A 20673-nucleotide genomic window follows, 5' to 3' on the forward strand; every position below is an offset into this window, starting at 1 on the left:
TGTTGACCTTAGAAATCAGAACCACCCAGAAAGAGACCTACAACAAATCGTACCTCAGCTATGGTGAGAAAAAGTGCGAGTCTTTGTAATAGGTGAAATTCCACTAACACAAAGGATTGTGGTAAACTCTGTCCGCGTGCTTCAGGAGCTCCGTCTGGAAAGGAAAGAGAAGCCACATGTACACAGATTGTTTCCACGACGTATCTGTTAAACTATCACATACCTCAACAAGCTGCAGAATGCTAATCAATACGAAAAACAAAAACAACTTTCAAGTCACGAATGCAGTAGGTAAGGGTTTCTTTGCCATCAGACTGGGAAAATAGATGGATTATGGAAAGCCTGCAGGGAGGAGCATGGCAGACTTATGAATGGATTTTTTGCAATTGAAACTGCGTTGCAAGGGCAATGTCAAGATGTACGTTTCTCAGATAGAACATGATTGCACGTTGCAACAAGAACTGTAACAATGCGATGAGGTTTCAAAATAGTTTTAATATAATAGCGTACTCAACCTGTAAATATAAATATATTAAAATTGTATTTAGTTGTTTAAAACACGCTAGAGACAGTGTATTTAATTCGAAATAGTTTGAGTTTGAGAGGTTATTAATTTCTAAGTTGTGAAGTTAAATATTAAATCACCATACGAGACACAAAGGAACGGTTCTTCAGAATAATTAGAAATAATTTATTAATAATAGAATATTGATTTTTTTCTTTACTTTATAAGATCGACACACATAATCACAAATCATAACCTTCATATTCTAACTACCTAACATACGTTTACCATAAATAACCGCTTGTTGGTGGATGAAGTTACTAACAATACGTAAGTAACTTTTAACTGTTATTTAAAATTGTTTAAATCGAGGTTAATTTTTTACTTATCAAAGTGACGTGTTCCTTTGCTTTTAACCTTAGTGCACATATGCTGGAACTTATAGGATCTGCTGATTTTGAATCTGTAAACGTGAAGTCCATTTCACTGACGGACAAGTTCAGAGGACTAGAAGAGCCCAGAATTCCCGCACAAATACGGAGGTTCCCGGTAGGTTGTCCACTTATTTCTGTGGAGTTAGAAACAGACGCTGTCGGCAGCGTAGAGGGTGTTACGTAGCTCGAACACATACAAGGAGAATGTGCCAGAAAACCCGGTAAGGTATCGGAAAGAGGCGGAATCATTCTGGGCGGACTCAACCAGGAGTCCAGTGTCAGACGCTGAATGTTTGTGCCTGTCAGTATTGAGGAGGTACTCAACCCGAGAGGTGGACATGGGCCGGCGAGAGGACACTCTGGTGAATTGGTGGGTCTCAACGATCGAAGTGTATTCTCGTTCTCAAGTCTTTCTTGCCGTCTCCACTTCGCCCTGCGATTCTGGAACCACACCTGGAACCAACAACAAATCAATCAAAAACCAATCACAAGATATTCTGTTAAATCAGTAAAATATAAACACGCTGTACAGACAGACGACAAATGGAGATTTAAAACAAACAGAAAGACAAAAATATTTTAAAGACGGAAGAACAGCAGTTGAAACATTCAGTAAAATACAGATGGTAAAACAGTGGTTAAAACATTCAGTGAAATAAAGATGGTAAAACAGTGGTTAAACATTCAGTGAAATAAAGATGGTAAAACAGTGGTTAAAACATTCAGTGAAATGAAGATGGTAAAACAGTGGTTAAAACATTCAGTGAAATAAAGATGGTAAAACAGTGGTTTAAAACATTCAGTGAAATAAAGATGGTAAAATAGTTGTTAAAACATTCAGTGAATAAAGATGGTAAAACTTTTACTTATGTTTTAGATAACTCTGTAAGTTAACTGATACTCAATATTTTGTTATTTCGTTAACTTAACGTGGATTTTATCAATTTTAAATTACATTTTTATAAAACTGTTGAAAATAAATCTGTCATTTTTAACCGTGACATGACATATAGTGTCGTTTATAACATCTCGTGTGTCATGTCACAAAGTTTTAAAAGTTACAAAAAATATATAAAACTAAGATGTTTGTTTGGTGTTAATCACAAAGCGACAAAATGGGCTAGCTGTGCTCTGCCCGGCGCAGGTATCCAGACCTGACGGATCGGGAAAAATGCCTTACAAATTTCTAGTGAACTACCGGGGCTACATTGTTGGAATTGCAGTATGTATTACAAAAGATTGGTTCGTTGGAAACTTTTAAACTAAGTCCAAGTTAAGCATCTTAAAATGGTTGAGTCTCTTGACAGGAATAGACAAGGAAGACAAGATGTGAACAAGGAAATACTTGTTTGTTTGTTTCAGAGGTTCGCGAGCTCTGTGCGCATAACCGTCTGTAATTCTGAACTGACAAATTACATGTAATACAACTAGCACATTACCCACCGCCAACTTGATCTAACCAATAGTTGAATCCTCTTTTATAGAGCTCGGCATGGTATGATGGTTAAAGGGGGCGCTCAACTCGCAACCTGCGGGTCACTTATCTGAATTATCGTAATAATCAAACTTAATTGCTTTTCAGCCAGTGTTGATCGTTATAATGTTACACTCAATCCCACTATTCGTTTGTTTGGTTCTTTGTTTGAATTTCGCGCGAAGCTACATGAGGTCCATCTGCGCTAGCCGTCCCTAATTTAGCAGTGTAAGACTAAGGAGAAGGCAGCTAGTCATCACCACCCACCGCCAACTCTTGGGCTACTTCTTTACCACCGAATAGTGGGATTGGCCGAAACATTATAACGCCTCCACGGCTGAAAAGGCAAACATGTTTGGTGTGACGGGGATTCGAACCCGCGACTCTCGGATTACGAGTCAAGCGCTTTAACCACCTGGCCATGCCGGACCCCCACTATTCGTTTGTAAAAGAGTAGCCCAAGAGTTGACGATGGAAGGTGATGACTAGCTGCCTTCCTTCTAGTCTATTACTCCAAAATTATGGACGGTTTGCGTTGATAGCCCTTGTGTAGCTTTGCGCGAAATTCAAATCAAACCAAACCTCTTATATTGCATCTCCTGTATCAGCAAAAAGCACGTTTGTGGCAATGGATCCTGATCCATGAATCCTATGTTTTACAGTCTGGACACGCCAACCGTTAAGCTAAAACTGAGCCCAGGAAAGGAAAACCGCAAATGGTTTTAAATTTAACAACATTAATAGTGATGTCTTTAATCTCTTTCATAGGCCTGGGATGGGGTTTGAATCCCCGTCACTCCAAACATGTTCACCCTTTCAGCTGTGGGGGCGTTATAATGTGTCGGTCAATTTCATTATTCGTTGATAAAAGAGTAGCCCAAGAGTTGATGATGGGTGGTAATGACTAAGCTGCCCTTCCTCTAATCTTAAACTACTAAATTAGGGGCGGTAGTACAGATAGCCCTCGTGTAGCTTTGCGCAAAATTCAAAACAACCCAAACTAAAACTTTCTTCATTATAATATGAACTTTCCGAATGTAACTTATAGGATGTGTTTTGTTCAGAGTGGCAAAACACGATCTCTTTGAGACGTGATAAAGCAAGGGATCCCAAACCTTATAGCTTGAAATCTCCCAAGACATCAGATGCCACTGATTGACTTTTTTGTAAGTCTCTTGAACACCAACGTAGCTGTGTTTAAAATGCGTTTGTTATCACATATCAAGCAGAATAAACGCTTTAATTTCATTCTTCGCGAATATAAAGCGAAACGTACATGTGCGATTTTTTGTTTTGCCTAAACATTCAATCAGAAATCGGAACTCAAATCATGACTCGAGACAAGTGCTGGTGATTGAATCACACCCGCCCGAATGAGCTACTACTAAGACCTCTCCATCTCTGTCAATATATTTTTATTGAACGACGTTAAACAAGATAGTTGCCTCGTGATCACCGCTTTGTTTCAACTTCTCGTTTTCTAACTTCCCTGCTGTTAAAGGGCGCTCAAATTGAATTATAGAACATATACAAAGAAATGAGATTGTAGGCTCTTTCTATTATAGAAACTCTAACCGCGCTATAAAACCTTGGAAGCTGGGGAGGGGTTTCGTTTCGTATATTGCTAAGACTAGGTTTTGAATTTCGCGCAAAGACACTTGAGGGCCATCTGCGTTAGCCGTCCCTAATTTAGCAGTGTAATAGTAGAAGGAAGGAAGCTAGTCATCATCATCCACCGTCAACTCTTGGGCTACTCTTTTACCAACGAATAGTGGTATAGACCACAAGTTATAACGCCCACACGGCTGAAAAGGCGAGCATGTTTGTTATGACAGGGATATTGCTAACTTGCTATACAAAGTGTCGTAACAATCTACGTTTCTGTTCAACGTAATATATGTATGAGCTGTAACAATCTATCTATGTGACAACGTAATATGTGTAAAAGCTGTAACAATCTATTGTCTATGTGACAATATATTATATATGTAGAAGCTGTAACAATCTGTTTGTCTATGTGACAATATATTACATATGTAGAAGCTGTAACAAGCTCTTTCTCTATCTATGTGACAACGTAATATATGTAGGAGCTGTAACAATCTCTTTGTCTATGTGACAATATATTATATATGTAGAAGCTGTAACAATGTGTTTGTCTGTGTGACAATATATTATATATGTAGAAGCTGTAACAATGTGTTTGTCATTAAACAACATATTATATATGTAGAAGATGTAAAAATCTGTTTGTATTTGTGACAATATATTATATATGTAGAAGCTGTAACAATCTGTTTGTTTATGTGACTATGTTATATATGTAGAAACTGCAACAATCTGTTTGTCTATGCGACAATATATTATATATGTAGAAGCTGTAACAATCTGTTTGTATATGTGACAATATATTATATATGTAGAAGCTGTAACAATGTGTTTGTCTATGCGACAATATATTATATATGTAGAAGTTGTAACAACGTTTGTCTGTGTGACAATATATTATATATGAAAAAGCTGTAACAACGTTTGTCTGTGTGACAATATATTATATATGTAGAAGCTGCAACAAGTTTGTCTCTGTCACAATATATTATATATGTGGAAGCTGTAACAACGTTTGTCTGCGTGACAATATATTACATATGTATAAGCTGTAACAATCTGTTTGTTTATGTGAGAATATATTATATATGTAGAAGCTGTAACAATCTGTTTGTTTATGTGACAATATATTATATATGCAGGAGCTGTAACAACATCTTTGTCTAGGGAACAAAATATCATATATCTAGAAGCTCTAACAACCTGTTTGTCCATGTAACAATATATTATATATGTAGAAGCTATAACAATCTGTTTGTCTGTGTGACAATATTTTAGATATGTAGAAGCTGTCACGACGTTTGTCTGGGTGACAATATATTACATATGTAGAAGCTGTAACAACGTTTGTCTATGTGACAATATATTTATATGTAGAAGCTGTAACAATCTCTTTGTCTATGTGACAATATAATATATATGTAAAAGCTGTAACAATCTGTTTGTCTGTGTGACAATATATTACATATGTAGAAGCTGTAACAACGTTTGTCTATGTGACAATATATTACATATGTAGAAGCTGTAACAACGTTTGTCTATGTGACAATATATTACATATGTAGAAGCTGTAACAACGTTTGTCTATGTCACAATATATTATATATGTGGAAGCTGTAACAATCTGTTTGTGTGTGTGACAAGATATTATTTATGTAGAAGCTGTCACAATGTGTTTGTCTGTGTGAGAAGACATTATATATGTAGAAGCTGTAACAATCTGTTTGTCTATGTCACAATATATTTTATATGTAGAAGCTGTAACAATCTGTTTGTCTATGTGACAATATATTATATATGTAGAAGCTGTAACAATCTGTTTGTCTATTTAACAATATGGTATATATGTAGAAGCTGTAACAATCACTTTGTATATGTGACAATATATTATATATGCAGGAGCTGTAACAATCTGTTTGTCTGTGTGACAATATTTTAGATATGTAGAAGCTGTCAGGACGTTTGTCTGGGTGACAATATATTTATATGTAGAAGCTGTAACAATCTCTTTGTCTATGAGATAATATAATAAAAAGGTAAAAGATGTAACAATCTGTTTGTCTGTGTGACAATATATTATATATGTAGAAGCTGTAACAACATTTGTCTGTGTGACAATATATTACATATGTGTAAGCTGTACCAATCTGTTTGTCTAGGTGACAATATATTATACATGTAGAAGCTGTAACAATCTGTTTCTCTCTCTATGTGACAACGTAATATATGTAGGAACTGTGACAATCTGTTTGTCTATCTATGTGAGAACATACTACATGTAGGAGCTGTAACAACGTTTGTCTATGTGACAATATATTACATATGTAGAAGCTGTAACAACGTTTGTCTATGTCACAATATATTATATATCTGGAAGCTGTAACAATCTGTTTGTGTGTGTGACAAGATATTATATATGTAGAAGCTGTCACAATGTGTTTTTCTGTGTGAGAATATATTATATATGTAGAAGCTGTAACAATCTCTTTGTCTATGTGACAATATATTATATATGTAGAAGCTGTAACAATCTGTTTGTCTATAAAGCAATTTATTATACATGTAGAAGCTGTAACAATCTGTTTGTCTGTGTGACAATATATTATATATGTAGAAGCTGTAACAATCTGTTTGTCTATATAACAATTTATTATACATGTAGAAGCTGTAACAATCTGTTTGTCTGTGTGACAATATATTATATATGTAGAAGCTGTAACAATCTGTTTGTCTATGTAACAATATATTATATATGTAGAAGCTGTAACAATCTGTTTGTCTGTGTGACAATATATTATATATGTAGAAGCTGTAACAATCTGTTTGTCTGTGTGACAATATATTATATATGTAGAAGCTGTAACAAGCTTATTGTCTATCTATGTGACAACGTAATATATGTAGGAGCTGTAACAATCTGTTTGTCTATGTGACAATATATTATATATGTAGAAGCTGTAACAAGCTCTTTCTCTATCTATGTGACAACGTAATATATGTAGGAACTGTGACAATCTGTTTGTCTATCTATGTGAGAACATACTACATGTAGGAGCTGTAACAATCTGTTTGTCTATGTGACAATATATTATATATGTAGAAGCTGTAACAACATGTTTGTCTGGGTGACAATATATTATATATCTAGGAACTGTAACAATCTGTTTGTTTATGCGACTATATATTATATATGTAGAAGCTGTAACAATCTGTTTATCTATGTGACAATATATAATATATCTAGGAACTGTAACAATCCGTTTGTCTGTGTGACAATATATTACATGAGAAGTAGTAACAACGTTTGTCTATGTGACAATATATTACATGAGTAGAAGTAGTAACAACGTTTCTCTATGAGACAATATATTTATATGTAGAAGCTGTAACAATCTGTTTGTCTGTGTGACAAGATATTATATATGTAGAAGCTGTAACAATCTGTTTGTCTATGTCACAATATATTATATATGTAGAAGCTGTAACAATCTCTTTGTCTGTCTGACAATATATTATATATCTAGAAGCTGTAACAAGCTCCTTCTCTATCAATGTGACAACGTAATATATGTAAGACCTGTAACAATCTGTTTCTCTATCTATGTGAGAACATACTATATGTAGCAGCTGTAACAATCTGTTTGTCTATCTATGTAACAACGTAATATATGTAAAAGCTGCAACAATCTCTTTGTCTATGTGACAATATATTATATATGTAGAAGTTGTAACAATCTGTTTGTGTGTGTGACAATATATTACATATGTGGAAGCTGTAACAACGTTTGTCTATGTGACAATATATTACATATGTAGAAGCTGTAACAACGTTTGTCTATGTCACAATATATTATATATGTGGAAGCTGTAACAATCTGTTTGTCTAGGTGACAATATATTATATATGTAGAAGCTGTAACAAGCTTATTGTCTATCTATGTGACAACGTAATATATGTAGAAGCTGTAACAATCTCTTTGTCTGTGTGACAATATATTACATAAGTAGAAGTAGTAACAACGTTTGTCTATGAGACAATATATTTATATGTAGAAGCTGTAACAATCTGTTTGTGTGTGTGACAAGATATTATTTATGTAGAAGCTGTCACAATGTGTTTGTCTGTGTGAGAAGACATTATATATGTAGAAGCTGTAACAATCTGTTTGTCTATGTCACAATATATTTTATATGTAGAAGCTGTAACAATCTGTTTGTCTATGTGACAATATATTATATATGTAGAAGCTGTAACAATCTGTTTGTCTATGTAACAATATAGTATATATATGTAGAAGCTGTAACAATCACTTTGTATATGTGACAATATATTATATATGCAGGAGCTGTAACAATCTGTTTGTCTGTGTGACAATATTTTAGATATGTAGAAGCTGTCAGGACGTTTCTCTGGGTGACAATATATTTATATGTAGAAGCTGTAACAATCTCTTTGTCTATGTGATAATATAATATATAGGTAAAAGATGTAACAATCTGTTTGTCTGTGTGACAATATATTATATATGTAGAAGCTGTAACAACGTTTGTCTGTGTGACAATATATTACATATGTAGAAGCTGTAACAACGTTTGTCTATGAGACAATATATTATATATGTGTAAGCTGTACCAATCTGTTTGTCTAGGTGACAATATATTATACATGTAGAAGCTGTAACAATCTGTTTGTCTGTGTGACAATATATTATACATGTAGAAGCTGTAACAAGCTTATTGTCTATCTATGTGACAACGTAATATATGTAGGAGCTGTAACAATCTGTTTGTCTATGTGACAATATATTATATATGTAGAAGCTGTAACAAGCTCTTTCTCTATCTATGTGACAACGTAATATATGTAGGAACTGTGACAATCTGTTTGTCTATCTATGTGAGAACATACTACATGTAGGAGCTGTAACAATCTGTTTGTCTATGTGACAATATATTATATATGTAGAAGCTGTAACAACATGTTTGTCTGGGTGACAATATATTATATATCTAGGAACTGTAACAATCTGTTTGTTTATGCGACTAAATATTATATATGTAGAAGCTGTAACAATCTGTTTATCTATGTGACAATATATAATATATCTAGGAACTGTAACAATCCGTTTGTCTGTGTGACAATATATTACATGAGAAGTAGTAACAACGTTTGTCTATGTGACAATATATTACATGAGTAGAAGTAGTAACAACGTTTCTCTATGAGACAATATATTTATATGTAGAAGCTGTAACAATCTGTTTGTCTGTGTGACAAGACATTATATATGTAGAAGCTGTAACAATCTGTTTGTCTATGTCACAATATATTATATATCTAGAAGCTGTAACAAGCTCCTTCTCTATCAATGTGACAACGTAATATATGTAAGAGCTGTAACAATCTGTTTCTCTATCTATGTGAGAACATACTATATGTAGGAGCTGTAACAATCTGTTTGTCTATGTGACAATATATTATATATGTAGAAGCTGTAACAATCTGTTTGTCTATGTAACAATATAGTATATATATGTAGAAGCTGTAACAATCACTTTGTATATGTGACAATATATTACATATGTGGAAGCTGTAACAACGTTTGTCTATGTGACAATATATTACATATGCAGAAGCTGTAACAACGTTTGTCTATGTCACAATATATTATATATGTGGAAGCTGTAACAATCTGTTTGTCTAGGTGACAATATATTATACATGTAGAAGCTGTAACAATCTGTTTCTCTCTGTGACAATATATTATATATGTAGAAGCTGTAACAAGCTTATTGTCTATCTATGTGACAACGTAATATATGTAGAAGCTGTAACAATCTCTTTGTCTGTGTGACAATATATTATATATGAAGAAGCTGTAACAATCCGTTTGTCTGTGTGACAATATATTACATAAGTAGAAGTAGTAACAACGTTTGTCTATGAGACAATATATTTATATGTAGAAGCTGTAACAATCTGTTTGTGTGTGTGACAAGATATTATTTATGTAGAAGCTGTCACAATGTGTTTGTCTGTGTGAGAAGACATTATATATGTAGAAGCTGTAACAATCTGTTTGTCTATGTCACAATATATTTTATATGTAGAAGCTGTAACAATCTGTTTGTCTATGTAACAATATAGTATATATATGTAGAAGCTGTAACAATCACTTTGTATATGTGACAATATATTATATATGCAGGAGCTGTAACAATCTGTTTGTCTGTGTGACAATATTTTAGATATGTAGAAGCTGTCAGGACGTTTGTCTGGGTGACAATATATTTATATGTAGAAGCTGTAACAATCTCTTTGTCTATGTGATAATATAATATATAGGTAAAAGATGTAACAATCTGTTTGTCTGTGTGACAATATATTATATATGTAGAAGCTGTAACAACGTTTGTCTGTGTGACAATATATTACATATGTAGAAGCTGTAACAACGTTTGTCTATGAGACAATATATTATATATGTGTAAGCTGTACCAATCTGTTTGTCTAGGTGACAATATATTATACATGTAGAAGCTGTAACAATCTGTTTCTCTATGTGACAATATATTTATATGTAGAAGCTGTAACAATCTCTTTGTCTATGTGACAATATATTATATATGTAGAAGCTGTAACAATCTGTTTGTCTAGGTAACAATATATTATATATGTAGAAGCTGTAACAATCTGTTTGTCTGTGTGACAAGATATTATATATGTAGAAGCTGTCACAATGTGTTTTTCTGTGTGAGAATATATTATATATGTAGAAGCTGTAACAATCTCTTTGTCTATGTGACAATATATTATATATGTAGAAGCTGTAACAATCTGTTTGTCTATATAACAAGTTATTATACATGTAGAAGCTGTAACAATCTGTTTGTCTGTGTGACAATATATTATATATGTAGAAGCTGTAACAATCTGTTTGTCTATGTAACAATATATTATATATGTAGAAGCTGTAACAATCTGTTTGTCTGTGTGACAATATATTATATATGTAGAAACTGTAACAATCTGTTTGTCTGTGTGACAATATATTATATATGTAGAAGCTGTAACAATCTGTTTGTCTATGTGACAATATATTATATGTAGAACCTGTAACAACATGTCTGTCTATGTGACAATATATTATGTATGTAGAATCTTTAACAATCTGTTTGTCTATGTGACAATATATTATATATGTCGAAGCTGTAACAATCTGTTTGTCTATGTGACAATATATTATATGTAGAATCTGTAACAACATGTTTGTCTATATAACAATATAGTATATATGTAGAAGCTGTAACAATCTGTTTCTCTATGTGACAATATATTATATGTAGAATCTGTAACAACATGTTTGTCTATGTAACAATAGAGTATATATGTAGAAGCTGTAACAACATGTTTGTCTATGTGACAATATATTATGTATGTAGAATCTTTAACAATCTGTTTGTCTATGTGACAATATATTATATATGTAGAAGCTGTAACAATCTGTTAAGTCTATGTGACAATATATTATATGTAGAATCTGTAACAACATGTTTGTTTATGTGACAATATATTATGTATGTAGAAGCTGTAACAATCTGTTTGTCTATGTGACAATATATTATGTATGTAGAAGCTGTAACAATCTGTTTGTATATGTGACAATATATTATATGTAGAAGCTGTAACAACGTTTGTCTATGTGACAATATAGTATATATGTAGAAGCTGTAACAATCTGTTTGTCTATGTGACAATATATTATATGTAGAAGCTGTAACAATCTGTTTGTCTATGTGACAATATATTATGTATGTAGAAGCTGTAACAACGTTTGTCTATGTGACAATATATTATATGTAGAAGCTGTAACAATCTGTTTGTCTATGTGACAATATATTATATGTAGAAGCTGTAACAATCTGTTTGTCTATGTGACAATATATTATATGTAGAAGCTGTAACAATCTGTTTGTCTATGTGACAATATATTATGTATGTAGAAGCTGTAACAACGTTTGTCTATGTGATAATATATTATATGTAGAAGCTGTAACAATCTGTTTGTCTATGTGACAATATATTATATGTAGAAGCTGTAACAATCTGTTTGTCTATGTGACAATATATTATGTATGTAGAAGCTGTAACAATCTGTTTGTCTATGTGACAATATATTATATGTAGAAGCTGTAACAATCTGTTTGTCTATGTGACAATATATTATATGTAGAAGCTGTAACAATCTGTTTGTCTATGTGACAATATATTATGTATGTAGAAGCTGTAACAATCTGTTTGTCTATGTGACAATATATTATGTATGTAGAAGCTGTAACAACGTTTGTCTATGTGACAATATATTATATGTAGAAGCTGTAACAATCTGTTTGTCTATGTGACAATATATTATATGTAGAAGCTGTAACAATCTGTTTGTCTATGTGACAATATATTATATGTAGAAGCTGTAACAATCTGTTTGTCTATGTGACAATATATTATATGTAGAAGCTGTAACAATCTGTTTGTCTATGTGACAATATATTATATGTAGAAGCTGTAACAATCTGTTTGTCTATGTGACAATATATTATACATGTGGAAGCTGTAACAATCTGTTTGTCTATGTGACAATATGTGTACATGTGGAAGCTGTAACAATCTGTTTGTCTATGTGACAATATATTATGTATGTAGAAGCTGTAACAACATGTTTGTCTATGTGACAATATGTGTACATGCTTTCTTTCAAAATATTATTCAAGGAACTGAACGTCCATCATATAAACAAACCTCTTTTTCCAGCATTGCTGAACCGATAACATTACTTGTATCAATGAAAGTAATTCTCAAGTGTGAGAAGTTACCATAATAAAATGTATATACTAAATGGATTAGCACTTCTGACATTTTTAATGTGTTTATTTCTGTAAAATATGAGTTTCTTATCTGTTCGACTTTTGAATTCTATATGGACGTTTGTGAGTTTCATTTGTGTACATGTGGGTTGATAACACAAAAACTGAGTTTCGATACCTACGATGTGCAGAGCTCTAAGTTTTCAAAAGTAGAGGTGTTCGCCTTATCTGAGAATTTAACCTAACAGTGAAAACTAATCGATTAATAACTAAGATGTACAATAGTTTCGCAAAATTTCATTACCTTCTTTCAAGAACATTCACAGTATTTCAACAGATGCAAATCTAACTGTAAGAAAAACAAACACCACAAAATATAAATCAAATAACCTAAACGCTTTCGAAACGTCTACTTTCATTTCCTTCATTAACGGTAGGTGGCACCGAAAGGTTTTTATATTTTTCGTTGATAATTTAATTGTATATCGCCTGTTTTCTGTCATCTAGGTGTCGCTTTGGGTGAGGGGTTAAGTTCCAGTCGTAGTTGGTGATGATAATTCGCTCCGTGATAATACCTATTACTGTTTATTAGAAACCTGAGAATCGAAAAATATGAAATTAATTAATTCTTGGATTAGATATTCCTGGATCCAGTCATCCTCCTGGCTAATCATCATTATGTTTACAGAGTTACAACTTTAAAGTATGTGTCTGTGTTTCCTTCTAGCAAAGCTCCTCTGGCTAGCTGCCAGAATCGAACCCCTGATTTTAGCGTTGTAATTCCGAAGGGCAAACACAACTTTAAAATCCGAGGGTTTGATTCCTCAACGTTGGACAGAACGAAAGTAGTGGTCAGTACATAAACAGCAGCTGTTCAGAAAGTAGGCAGATGGCGAAATATATATTACCTTGAAAATAGCCGAACAAAGAACAGACTGAGATTAAATATAAGATTCGTCGAAATATATGTTATATAGAACGTTATCTGAGAGTTGCTTGCAATCAATGTGTTATTTCCGAGTCTGTACAGAGACTTTCCTGACTTCTGTTTGACTTTCACTGACCGACTTTTTCACTGTTTCCATATTGATTAGTTTGAAATGTCATTCACCTTGTAAGAACTAGTTTAAGTGATCTCTTGTGTCAGAGACGCGCATTTCGGAGTGTTAACAGTAAGTTCAGGACTTAGAAAGGTCACGATGATACGCGATTTTCACATCATCACAGAAAAGATGGTCCCAACATTCCATCTCTTCTATTCTGATGTTTAGCCAACGTAGAAATACATCTTACCGACTTCCAAACAAGAATTTAATGACCAACTCTGAAACTCTACTTACTCTAGTCTTTACAATCAATGGCCAAACAAGAATTTAAAGACCAACTCTAAAACTCTACTTACTCTTAGTCTTTACAACCAATGGCCAAACAAGAATTTAATGACCAACTCTAAAACTCTACTTACTCTAGTCTTTACAACCAATGACCAAACAAGAATTTAATGACCAACTCTGAAACTCTACTTACTCTAGTCTTTACAACCAATGACCAAACAAGAATTTAATGACCAACTCTGAAACGCTACTCTTTCCAACCAATGAGATTCCAGAAGAGCTCAGCTACGTCATTTCAAGCATATAATATCAGTAATTCTCAAAGGTGTCTCTAATAAATAATCAATTATTGGAAAACTCTCAAGGAATTGTTTCTTTGTTTGTATTTAAGCACAAAACTACACATTAAATTACCTGTGCTGTTCCTAACACGGGTAGCGAACTGAGATTTTTAATGTTTACCAGGGAAATTTCAATAATTATATGATAAACTCCCATATAGGAAATTTCACGTTTCTAACACGAAAAACAAAGTTACCGAACTAAAATACACATACATTTTAACATCAATTTCACCCAATTGTACTGAGTGTTTTAAGCACTGTTGAAGAGCTAAGCCTAGTGAGATGTTTCCAGATAACTCATTATGTAAACAGAAAACAGCAGTAAGTTTTCTGGTAAATAGCTTTGTGTTAAGCTATTAAATTTTTTCACACTTTGAGTTATTTTAGAGAATGTTTTGTTTTTGAAATTCGCGCAAAACTACTCAAGGGCTATCTGCGCTACCCGTCCCTAATTTAGCAGTGTAAGACTAGAGGGAAGGCAGCTAGTCATCATCACCCACCGCCAAATCTTGGGCTACTATCCAACGAATAGTGGGATTGACCGTCACATTATAACGCCCCCACGGCTAAAAGTGCGAACATGTTGGGCGCGACGGGGATACGAACCCGCGACCCTCAGATTACGAGACGCACGCCTTAACCCACCTGGCCTATTTTAGAGAATTATAATCTTTTATGTCATATTATATAAAGTTATAGAAAGCTATCTTGTAAAATGAAAATGTTTATTATTTCTAGTTGCCGACATTAAAAACAACAACAACGTGGTTATAGCATTGTGCTCTCAGTAATTTAGCAGGTAAGACTGTCGAATTACAAATACTTCCTTCCACTTTTTACATAATGGCCCGGCATGGCCAGATAGTTATGGTGCTCGACTCGTATTCTGAGAGTCGCGGGTTCGAATCCCCGTTGCACCAAACATCCCCACCCTTTCAGCCGTGGTGGCGTTATAATGTGAAGGTCAATCCCACTATTCGATTGTAAAATAGTAGCCCAAGAGTTGACGGTGGGCGGTTATGATTAGCTACCTTTCCTCAAGTCTTACACTGCTAAATTAGTGATGGCTAGGACATATAGTCATCGTGTAGCTTTCCGCGACATTCAAAAACAAACAAGCAAACTTTTAAAATAATATTCTGGTCCAAGAGCTTAAACTAATTTCATAAATTACCCTTAAAAATGCGAATTGAGAGTCAACTTGATTATTCGTTTCAAACATCCTGTAATGTCTCCTGTTGAACCTATTAGAGAATAAAGAATAAAACCTTTGAACCTGACAAGACACACCTATAGAAATATAATCTTCAAAAAAAGAAACGCAAAAGGCAAAATATGAGACAAATTGTTAACAAGTTTATTCCGGGTAGTTCTGTATGACATGTGTGAAACTTTGCACATTCACTGTCTGCAAAGGCGAAGTCCACGCTCACTAGGTGAAGTTTAACGTCACTCAACGTCAATAACGAGCATGCCCCCCGTGAGCATCAATAACTGCTTGGCATCTCCTGCCCATGAAAGCGATGAGATGACGAATCACATACTGTGGAATGGCTGTCCACTCAGCCTGCAAAGCTGCTGCAAGCTGAGGTAGAGTCTGCGGTTAAGGTTGTCGCCGTCGCAGACGTCGGTCCAACTCGTCCCAAAGATGTTCGATGGGGTTTAAATCTGGTGATCTGGAGAGCCAGGGAAGAACGTTGATGTTGTGGTGTCTCAAGAAGACAGTGGTGAGTCGGGCTGTGTGAGGACGGGTGTTGTCATGTTGAAAAACGTCGTTGACGTTCACCACGATGTGTTACACATGGGGCCTAAGAATCTCGTCGATGTATCGTTGAGCCGTAAGATTCCCTCGAATGTGCAGAAGGTCTGTTCTGGCATTGTAGGCGATGACAGCCCACATCATGACGCTGCCACCACCAAATCTGTCAACATCCTGCACACAGTTTGCTACAAAACGTTCACCTTGGCGACGGTAAACACGGGTCCTTCCATCCTGCCTACGAAGCATAAAACGTGATTCATCGCTGAACCAAACATGCCTCCATCGTCGATGAGGCCATACCCGATGTGCCCGAGTTCACTGCAGCCGTTCTTGACGATGTTGCTGGGTGAAGATGACGCTTCTGACTGGATGTCGAGGTCGGATTCCTGCATCTCGTAGACGGTTGCGTACGGTCTGATCGGAAATCCTACGCAGCCCTGGTATGGTTGAGGCAGTAGACATCACAGTGGTGGTCCTATCCCGAAGGTGACGTAACCGGATGTAGCGATCTTGTGCGGGCGTGGTCACACGAGGTCTGCCAGATCGTGGACGGTCACGAGTTGATCCATGTTGTTGGTGACGATTCCATAGCCTTGTGATGGTGCTTGGGTGGACATTCACAGCTCTGGCAACATCTGATCGAGATTCGCCTGCTTCCAAGCGACCAATGGCGTTGTTGCGTTGTGCTTTAGTCAGTCTTGGCGTAACTGTATTGCGTGTCGGTGGCTTAACACTGAGCTATGGAAACCGAGAACCCGTCACTTTTATAGGGAATTTGCACATGTTGCACTTGCAGAACATGCAGATCTCTCAAACAAATTTATTGGACACGAATGCGTTTTGGCAAAAAATCCGATGTTTTCCTCCGTTTTCAAAGTGCACAACTTTTATTGTCATTTTGGTCTGACAATCAGTGCCTTAACACGTGTAACATCGCATACTCTGAGCTTGTAACGTTATTACATATATTTCTCTTTAAAATAACAACAATATCCCTTTTGCGTTTCTTGTTTTGAAGAGTATATATACAGCTGTAACAGCGTTTATAATCATATCTGAATAACAGAGTATCCGTGATAATATATAGCTGTAATAATATTTATAATCATGTCTAAATGATAAGAGTATCCGTAGTAATATATAGCTGTGATAATATTTATGATCATATCTGGATGATAAGAGTATCCGTAGTAATATATAGCTGTAATAATATTTATGATCATATCTGGATGATACGAGTATCCGTGGTAATATATAGCTGTAATAATATTTATGATCATATCTGGATGATAAGAGTATCCGTGGTAATATATAGCTGTAATAATATTTATGATCATATCTGGATGATAAGAGTATCCGTGGTAATATATGGCTGTAATAATATTTATGATCATACCTGGATGATAGAGCATTTATTGTCATGTAAACATGGAACAACAGTTATATGACTAAAAAAGTAAAAAGCGCCTTCCGACTTTTCTACAAATTGTTAAAATATTAACGAACTCTGGTATTCTATCGGTAATTAAGTTGGTATGTTTTACTAGCCAGCAGTTAAAACACGATTTGTTTAATACACTGGATTTTATTTTTTAGTTTTTGGACAGACATTTAAAGGCATAACATCGTGTAGGACTAGCTGATGTAGGCGTTGTATTTAGTGACGCTAAAATCTTTAGAGAAATAATTAGCTGGCTATAGTGTAACTAGCCTTCCTTCCCAGTGGGTCAACGACAAACCTGAAGATTTATAATGCTAAAAATCGGGTTTCGATATCCATGGTTTGGCACTGTACAGAGAGCCCACTGTGTAGTTTTTGCTCAGCCGGAAACAAATCCAAACTTATAAATTTATAGAAGTTAAACCCTCAAGGCCTTGAGCTGAGGTTGTTGTGGCCATCTGTTTTACTGGTTTGATTTCTGTCATCCATTAAAATATCAACTATAAAACGTTTTAAGTCTGTTTGGTAATGTCGTTGGAAACTGTTTAGTGTATACGTTCATATTTAGGCATATCGCTACCCTTACTCCAATGCAGAGGTCTCCAAACTAAGGACCATGAGCCCGCCAACAGTTTATTAAAGTAATAATATAGTTTGTAATGGCATAAAAATAAAAAAAAAATAAAACGTAATTGGCGCGATACACTTTTCTATTTGCTGTAAGACGTTATGATCATAATACTTACTATTACGTCATCTCACCGATCCCAGTGTCCTGAAGCAGCGTGTTTCTTTCCACGCATGCCCCGTGTACCTCAGTGTGTGTCAGTGAATGCTGCTGTTAACTTTATTTTCGAGTTCATAGCTAATCCTAGTAATTATGTCAGGATAAGGGAAGAAGAGAAAATTTGACTTTGAATGTCGTGTTTTCAAAGAACAGTGGAGTGTGAACTACTTTGTCATTGAATCACGTAACAAAGCGTTGTATTTAATATGCAACGTAAGTATCGCAGTGCTAAAATAATACAACATTCATACACATTACCAAACCAAGCACTCAAACTATTCTCAGTTCATGGGAAGGCTAAGTTCAGACACATTCAAAACCTTGAAACATAACTTATCGTCACAACAGTTTGTGTTTAAGAGGAAGAAACAACAGCATGTTTCCGAGTGGCACGTCTGTTGGCCAAGTGAAGAAAACCATGGTGAGCTAATTATACCATGTATGATCGAAGCAACCTAAGAAACGTGCCCAGGTAAAGTAGACGTATCAGACTATTAGCCTTTTGACGAATACAGTTGCTATTAGATATTTACACCGAGGTGAAAGCATTTCGACGAAAAGAAATTCTTTTTGAGTCTCTGTTGATGAGGGATTGCCTCACACACTTTCCATGTTGTAAGAAGTTCAAGCAAAAAGTGGGATCCTCATTCCCATGGAGGTTTGCATAAGATATCCTTTCTAACCAGAAACTACAGTTCAAAAAGCGTTGCTTTCTTATCTTGATGCGAGTGCAGTAGAAATAAGGATCTTCCAAAACCCATTTGAGTGTATTATTGATTAACTGTCATCTGAAGTTCGAATGGAAGTGATTGATCTGCAATCTAACGATAAGTTGAAGGACAAATACAAAAAAGGGAAAGTGGAAACAAATAGAGTGCTAAAAATACCTAACACGTGATCAGTGCGTTAATTTAAAAAACTTTACTCGTGGATTCATATCAGTTTTTGGCACCATCTGTTCCTGTGAAAATACATCTTCAAACATGGAATATGTGAAATCTAGTTACAGATCAGCCTTATCTGATGAGCATTTGCAATCACTTTTGATGACAGGGAACTCTAACTTTGAACCTCAATTAAGTATAATTTTGTCAAAAAAACACCAGTTTTGTGATGCTCATTAAGGCTTAAAAAAGACGATTGTACATCTGAAATATTTTCAATATGTGCATCTTATGAGAAGTAAACCAGTAATAGTGTATGCATCACTATATAATTTTATCACAACCCTTCCGGCCCGCAAGTGCCACTTACTTGTACTCGAAGTTCTGGTAAGTTTACTTTCATCGCGAGCTCTTCCCGACTGTAAACATCCGGGTAGTGAGTTTTTTTCGAAAGCTCGTTCGAGCTCGTGAAGTTGGTAAGTGGTGAAAGTGGTTCTACTCCTACGATGTGGCCTCTTTGGTGAGCTCTCGTGCGTCTCGGACCTTGTATCAAACTCATCTTCCGCCTTGGTGGAAGACCCACTTGGTTGACAATCTGTGTGATTCTTATCTGGAAAGATAAAAAAACATATACTCCTCTTCAGAGCTTGCGTGTGTTGAGTGACACTGCAGGGTGTCGACACGATACTATTATGTGTGAATTAATTCTTTCTTTTGTAAACAATACACCTTTGTGATGTCCAGCGTGACCTCTGGACACCTGCTCCTGAGCTAATCTTTATTTCTTGATCAACTGAAACAGAAGTCTCGATACAAACTACTTGAGGCCACCATGAACTACATCAAGCAGCTATATATCGTTAATTTAGCAATGGTTAATGAACCAATGGTCCTCATCGTATTTAGCAAAACTGATATTTGCGTTTAGGAATCTAAGTAAATTACATCTATTTTATAAAACAAATTACATCGATACCATAGACAAAATTACAACAATATTATAGACCAAAGTACTATGGCATTACAGACCAAACTACAATGGTATCATAGACCAAATTACAATAGTATTATACATCAAATTACTCCGGTATTATAAACAAAATTACTAATACAATATAAACCAAATTACTACAGCATTATAAACAAAATTACAACGGTAATATAAACCAAATTTCTATGGTATTATGGACCCTGCGCGCAAATTATTATAAAGGTATACCATTGTTGCCCTTTCATAT

General features: G+C 34.9%; 1 protein-coding gene across 1 annotated transcript in view; it reads right to left on the reverse strand.

Annotated features, from left to right (window-relative positions):
* Positions 1-281: 281 nt before the first annotated feature.
* LOC143224147 (retinal homeobox protein Rx1-like) overlaps positions 282-20673 on the reverse strand; it is a 31174-nt gene continuing 10782 nt past the window's right edge. Inside the window, 3 exon segments of the mRNA XM_076452594.1 lie at positions 282-1392; positions 19806-19883; positions 19885-20045. Coding sequence (XP_076308709.1) covers positions 868-1392; positions 19806-19883; positions 19885-20045 — 764 coding nt within the window. The 3' untranslated portion in view covers positions 282-867.

The sequence above is a fragment of the Tachypleus tridentatus genome, chromosome 8, assembly GCF_004210375.1.
Source record: "Tachypleus tridentatus isolate NWPU-2018 chromosome 8, ASM421037v1, whole genome shotgun sequence".
NCBI lineage: Eukaryota > Metazoa > Arthropoda > Merostomata > Xiphosura > Limulidae > Tachypleus > Tachypleus tridentatus.